General features: G+C 60.4%; 1 protein-coding gene across 1 annotated transcript; it reads left to right on the top strand.

Annotated features, from left to right (window-relative positions):
- Positions 1-1,371: 1,371 nt before the first annotated feature.
- On the top strand, positions 1,372-6,363 carry RCCD1 (RCC1 domain containing 1). Its single transcript, XM_032593569.1, has 7 exons — positions 1,372-1,941; positions 2,033-2,429; positions 2,596-2,717; positions 4,228-4,326; positions 4,665-4,832; positions 5,346-5,375; positions 5,969-6,363. Exons 1-7 carry the CDS (start codon positions 1,761-1,763, stop codon positions 6,118-6,120), a joined length of 1,149 nt encoding a protein of 382 aa, XP_032449460.1. The 5' UTR covers positions 1,372-1,760; the 3' UTR covers positions 6,121-6,363.

Below are 6,363 nucleotides of genomic sequence, written 5' to 3' on the forward strand. Positions count from 1 at the left end.
TCTGGATTTGGGGCGGGTGTGTCCTCGGGGCATGCTCTTCCCTCCTGGAAAAAACCCTGAGCTGAAACAGGTGAGGGCAAGAGCTCCCTGACCTGCCGGGGCGGGCAGTCCGCGAGAAGCCTGCTTCCGTTCTGGGAGCCCAGACTGAGGCTCATTGGTTCACACAGATGAGTGACAGGTCCCGAGCCAATGGAAGGTTAAGCTCGCCGAGGCTCCCGCCTAGTACGGCTGCTTCCTGTCGGGCATCGGTCCGCCGCGTGTGGGTGAGCTGCCGCGGTCCCGGAGTGAGGGGAATGACAGGGAGCACGTGTCTCCGCAGTGGCTCCTCGCCAGCCCTTCGACTTGGATTCTGACCCGAGTTCCGCGGCCCCGCGCGTGGCTGCGTAGGGCGGGGCCGTCCGACCCGACCTCTGTCTCGGGCCCGCGCCCACCGGAGGTTACCTCGTTCACACCGAGGGCGCAGCGGCCCAGCGCAAGCCCCGGGGCCGGCTTGACGGAACTCGAGCTGGACAGACCGCAGCTCTGACCGCGGCTGGCGAGGTGAGCGCCGCCCCGAACGGACGTCACCTTCGTCGCCGGCGATTGGCCGGGGGAGGCTGCGGCAGCCAATGGGCGCCTCGCTCGGGGCGCGGCTCTTCAAACCTTTCCTCCGCGGCGGCTGTCAGCCGGGTCCTTCCAGGGCCTGGCACGCCGTTCCTGGACGGCTGCCCTGCTCCCCCGCTTTTCCTCCCTCTAGAGTGCTGGTCGGAAGGAGCTGCCCGAGAGGATGGAGGGCACAGGGTCAGGAACGAGGTCAGAGACTCCCTTGGGTTGGGACTACACGGAAGGGATTAGGAACCCAGGTCCGGGTCAAGGAGGTTTGGTCGCAGAAGGGACCCAGTAGCTGACTTACAACGCTTGAAAATGTGAAATTCTGATCAGGCCGAGCATGCTGTACGGAAGAAGCGGCGTTGCTTTTGTAACCATTGAACTGTGGATTTGTCTCCCCTCTATGTGTGAGCTCCTCGGGGACAGACAGCTGTCTTTCTCATCGGCCCCGAGCAAGGAATCAATAAATGCCTGTAGAACGAATAAATGACTAGGTGAGGTCCAGTTGAAATTATTTTTATATAGGTCCCTGGAAAACCAGTACCACTGGTGTTTTTTAAATCCACTCTAAGTACTGGATTTAATAAACCAGTACTTCCCTTGTGCCTATCGTGATATGTGCCAGTACTTAAACCCGTTTTTCCATCTGTTCCACGCAGACGGGGTAGGTACAGACAGCGCCCTTTCCTACCCCTTGCTTTTGTAAAACGGAAGAAACGGAATCGGACTCAGCTTAATTGGCCAAGGACACAGACACGGCCACCTGCAGAGGCAAACGCGTGAACCCTGGAGCTGGTTGTAACCTGCACAGGGCACTGTCTCCCAAGCGCTCCGCTTTGCGCTGGTGGGAGGAGCACAGTGTGGTTGTAAAGCTACTTTCTCTGGGAGTCTCCTCTGTCAAATGGGAATTCTGGTTCCCAAGATTACACGGGATAACGTGCCTGACACTGGGAATTTGGAGCTGGAGGTGCTCAGATCCTAGGCCAACGTCTAAGGGAGAGGCCACTTAAATACCTGGTGCCCACTCTGGGCGACGCCGAGCTTGCTTGAGTCCAAGGGAGGACAGGGAAAGTGCCTCCATTCTCGGCAGCCCCTGAATCTGGTGGGATTCCTAACCCTGTCCCGCCGCCCACCCCATTCAGGTGGCGGCCAGCAGAGGGCGCCGCCCGAGCATGGCCGAGGAGCGCCGAGGATCCTGGTTCGGCTTCGGTTTCTGCGGCTTCGGGCAGGCGCTGGGCTCGGGGCGCGGGCGCCAGGTGCACAGCCCCGAGCCGCTGCAGACCCCGGGCGAGGGCGAGGGCACGGACGTCTGCCGCGTGAGCGCGAGCTGGAGCTACACCGCCTTCGTGACCCGTGAGCGTCCCCCCCCACCGCCCCCCCCCATCTGGTCACGACCCCGGGTGAGTGGCCTACCCGCTCCCCAGCCCCCTCTCCGTCCCCACAGGTGGAGGCCGGCTGGAGCTGTCGGGCTCCGCGGGCTGCGCGGCGGGCGGCTGCAGGGACGCGTGGGCCTCGGAGGCGCTCCTCGTGGTGCTGCGCGCCGGGCCGGGACGCGGGTCCGGGACGGAGCTGCAGGCCTGGGCGCCGGGTTCGGCGCTGAGCGGAGAGCCCCTGTGGGCCCACACCGTGGGGCCGGAGGCCGAGGGGGAAGACGCACCGGGCGGTGAGCCCCAGGCCGGGGCCCTGCCCCTGTTGCCCGGCGGGCGGGCCTACGTGAGTCCGCGGCCGCCCTTCTACAGCCCTCTGGCCCCCGAGCTGCGGGCGCGCCGGCTGGAGCTGGGCGCCGAGCACGCGTTGCTGCTGGACGAGGCGGGCCAGGTGTTCTCCTGGGGCCAGGGCCGGTGAGTGGGGGGCGTGGCCAGGTGTGGCCCGTGGGCCTCTTGCGGGGGCGGGGGCGGGGGCGGGGGCAGATAAACGTGGCTCCGCGTGGGAGGTGACCGTGTGGGGGCAAGCCGAGTGTGATTGCGGTAAGGAAGGGGAGACCTGACCGGGGTCTCCCTTGCTCAGGCATGGACAGCTGGGCCACGGGACTCTGGAGGCCGAGCTGGAGCCGAAGCCGCTGGAGGCGCTGCAGGGCGTACCCATGGCTGAGGTGGCTGCAGGGGGCTGGCACTCCGTGTGTGTGAGTGGTAAGTGACCTAGCGCCTCTCCAGACAAACTCGGGGGCTCCGAGGCTCCAAACCTTTCTTCTTTTCCGGTGTGGGTGGGTAGCCTAGCCGGGCCTCCTTCCAAGTTCATCCTGCGTTAATCAGCTCAGTCATTCGGGACTCCTACATGCCTTTCAAATTCAGCCCCTCTCGGGCACCTGGGTGGCTCGGTCCGTTAAGCATCTGACTCTTGATATCGGCTCACGTCATGATCTCAGGGTTTGTGAGATGGTGCCCGGCGTCTGGCTCTGTACTGACAGCGTCGAACCTGCTTGGGATTCTCTGTCTCACTCTCTCCCCCTCTGTCCCCCCCCCCTCACCCCCCCCCCCCACTCCTGTACAGGAGTGCATGCTCAAGCACTCTCTCCCAGAAATAAATAAAACACTAAAAAAAAATTCAGCCCCTCTGCCACAGCCATTACCCACTCACACCGGTACTGTTGCAGTTGTTTTCTACCTTCTGTAGAGTGGGTGATTATATTTGAAAAGTGCTTGAAACACTGGCATAGATCGAACGCTTGATAAAAACAAGCTACAGTCGTTAGTGGGTTTTTACAGGAGGGCCATTGCTCCAGCCAGCAAACTGTAGTGTTGTGGGAGACGGGGAGGTGAGAGCTTCCAGAAAAGGCCTTCAAGGGTACCTGGGAGGGGGAGGGCGGATTAACAAAGGGATGTTAACAAAGGGCTCAGTGGGTTTGAAAGGGAAACGTTGGGAACTTCCAAGGGCACATTTCTGAAGTGTGTGTTGTGGGACGTTCCGTGAAAGGGAAGTTTGTGCAAAATGACCTCCAACGAAGTTGCGGACCAAAGAAAAGGCCTAGTCCAGCTTGACGAGAAACAGTTCACTTCTGGACGTGTGTGGTGGGCAGCTGCAAGTCGGCTGCGACCCCACCTCCCACCCCAGCCCTCGAGGCTGGGGAGTCCACGCTGGGGGACCACCTGGAGGAGACTGAGAATAGTTAAGTGTCAGATTCCTTTCCAGAGCAGATCCAAAGACCTTACGCCCCAAGGCTGTTCTTAAGGGCTCTTGTGTGCGTGATCTAAAAAAGAATGTGTCAGGGAGCTGTGCTCAAGAAGGCTTCAGGCCACAGGGCTGTTGTCATGGCAGGTTTGTCCAAGATGGTGTTAGTCCAGGGGCGCCTAGGGGGCTCAGTCAAGCGTTTGGCTCAGGTCATGATCTTATGGTCCGTGAGAGGGAGCCCCGCGTTGGGCTCTGCACTGACAATGCAGAGCCTGTTTGGGATTCTCTCTCCCCCTCTCCTTGCCCCACCCCCACTCGTCTCACTCTAAATAGATAAAAAGAAAGAAATAAAAGACCAGGAAACTGCTGGGGGCTGAGGGAGGCTCTGCCCCGTGCTAACTTGGGCAGGGCAGGCATTTGTTGTCCCCAGGGAGCTAGAGGGCACGAGGGAGTTTGGATGGATTCAGGGGTCCTTGGAGGTTGTGGGGGGTTTACAGTCTATTTGATGGGTCCCCTTTATCTCTTTTTCAGAGACTGGCGATATTTATATCTGGGGCTGGAACGAATCCGGGCAGCTGGCCCTGCCCAGCAGGAGCCTGGCAGAGGTTGGCAAGACCGCTGCAGGGGAAGGTGAGCGTCAGTTCTATGCGTGTTTCTGTCAGTCCCGACTCCTGGCCACGTGCTGGCCTGAGACCCCACGGTGTTCAGAAGGGACACATGACAACGTGGGACCCCAGGCCCCGCTGCAGGACCCTTGGCCCCTAGGGACGGGGGAGCGGAGAGGCTGGTGCGTCAACACCACACTTCCTGTGGACCTGTCGAGCCCAGCACGTCCTGGGGGTGCGGGCGGTGGACAGAAGGTGCTCCATGGTGCTTTTGTGCCAGAGGAGCTAATGTGTGGGTAAGGGGTAGGTCCGTGCTCCCTGTGAACTGCCATTATCCTCATCACGCTCCCTGCTTCCCTGAAGCCAGTGGACTGAAGGAAGACGGTTGTGACGTGAGGACAGCCGAGGGTGAGAGTGGAGGCCTGGCCCCCTTCATAGCCATCCAGCCCTTCCCCGCTTTACTGGATCTCCCCCCGGGCACAGATGCAGTCAAGGCCAGCTGTGGATCCCGGCACACAGCAGTGGTGACCAGTGAGTGGGGCTGGGCGGGCTGGATCACAATGGAGCAGGAAGTCCCTCTTCCCGGTCCCACACCCGCTCCGGGAAAGAGTGTGATCACCTTAAACACTGCTATTTTCAGGGTCTTTGACAAGTGCTGAGTAGCTGCCTCACTTCAGTGACTGCGGCCCCAGCCCCCGCGGGGTGTCAGCAGTAGGTCCCCAGCCGGCAGACCCCGAAGGTCCCCCCTCCTAGAGGGAGGCTAGTGTTGGCCTCCTTTGTCTGAGAGCAGAGCCTGCCCAGTCCAGCCTCTAAGACTCCTGAACTCGGTAGCTGTGAGATGTAGCCCCTCAGCTGGCAGAAATGAAGGTAGACTGGTTCAGCCTGTGTCCTTTGTCACCCTGAGTGCCATCACACAGTCGTTAGAGAGTATGTTTTGCTGTGCCCAGCAGAGCTCGTGACACGTACAAGGTGCTGGCTGGGGGTTGTGGCGGGCTGTGTAGACAAATGCCTTGTGACAGCCCCTTCCTGTCTTTCTGGTTGTAGGAACGGGGGAGCTCTACACCTGGGGCTGGGGTAAGTAAGGGCTTGCTCGGGTGATGCTTGAGCCAGTGGAAGGAGAAGGGACTGGGAAGGAGAGGGCAGGAGACAACAGCCATGCAGCCGTGAGGAAGCAGGGGCCTCGGCCTGACCACTGGGGAGTCAGGGACTGAACTGTGTATCCCCTTGTCCAGAAGCGGCCCAAGCACACCAAAGCTCAGAGACCGGACAGGAGAAAAAGAGACGCTGTTAGTACTTCCCATTTATCTTTCTGAAAAATTGTCTTAAGGGAATAGTTGGGCGGCGTTGATGACCCGTCTGTTGGTCTGCACCGGGCAGAAAAAAAGGTTCCAACAGAAATCTCTGCTCCGAGTATCTGGGGCGAGGAGCAGGCTGCCCAGAAGAGCATCTTGCCTGGAATGGCTGGTGGCAGCTGCCCCCTTGGGGGCCTGGGGGTTCGCCTGGCCCTGAGGCCTCTGTGGCCTGGTCTCCTGATCTCCCAGAGCAGACCCCAGCGGAATGAAGGATTAGACCCAGCACTTTGGTGCATGGACTGAATTTCCTTCCTGGAGGGGGGGCAGCCCCAAGGTCGAGCGGCAAGGATGGCCAAGGGGCTCGTTTCACTTTAGGTAAATACGGACAGCTTGGCCACAAGGACACGAGCAGCTTGGATCGGCCCCGCCGAGTGGAGTATTTTGTAGACAAGCGGCTCCAGGTAAGGGCTGTGAGCTGTGGGCCCTGGAACACCTACGTGTATGCTGTGGAGAAAGCGGAGGGCTGATGGCTCCAGATAAGGGCATAAGAAATGTACAGTAAATTCTACAGTTAACATCTGCGAAACTCCCACCCCCGGCAAGGAAGCCAGCAGCCCAGATGCCCGCACCCGCCCCTCCCGCCTCACCTTAGGGCCGTGCCTTCCACTTTGTCCTCATGTTAGAAACACCTGGGAGCTTTGGAAGGGAAGCCCAAGGCCAGCACTGCAGACGCTGTGGGATCAGACCCTCCACGTGGGGAGTCTAGGCTG

This window comes from Lynx canadensis, chromosome B3, assembly GCF_007474595.2.
Source record: "Lynx canadensis isolate LIC74 chromosome B3, mLynCan4.pri.v2, whole genome shotgun sequence".
NCBI classification, from domain to species: Eukaryota; Metazoa; Chordata; class Mammalia; order Carnivora; family Felidae; genus Lynx; species Lynx canadensis.

What these genes read in the sequence shown, in the direction of transcription:
- RCCD1 (XM_032593569.1), top strand. Translation starts at nt 1,761, where the DNA reads ATGGCCGAGGAGCGCCGAGGATCCTGGTTCGGCTTCGGTTTCTGCGGC. An exon ending in CTACACCGCCTTCGTGACCC is followed by an intron (nt 1,942 to 2,032) that starts GTGAGCGTCCCC and finishes CCGTCCCCACAG; the next exon opens with GTGGAGGCCGGCTGGAGCTG. An exon ending in GCACACAGCAGTGGTGACCA is followed by an intron (nt 4,833 to 5,345) that starts GTGAGTGGGGCT and finishes TTCTGGTTGTAG; the next exon opens with GAACGGGGGAGCTCTACACC.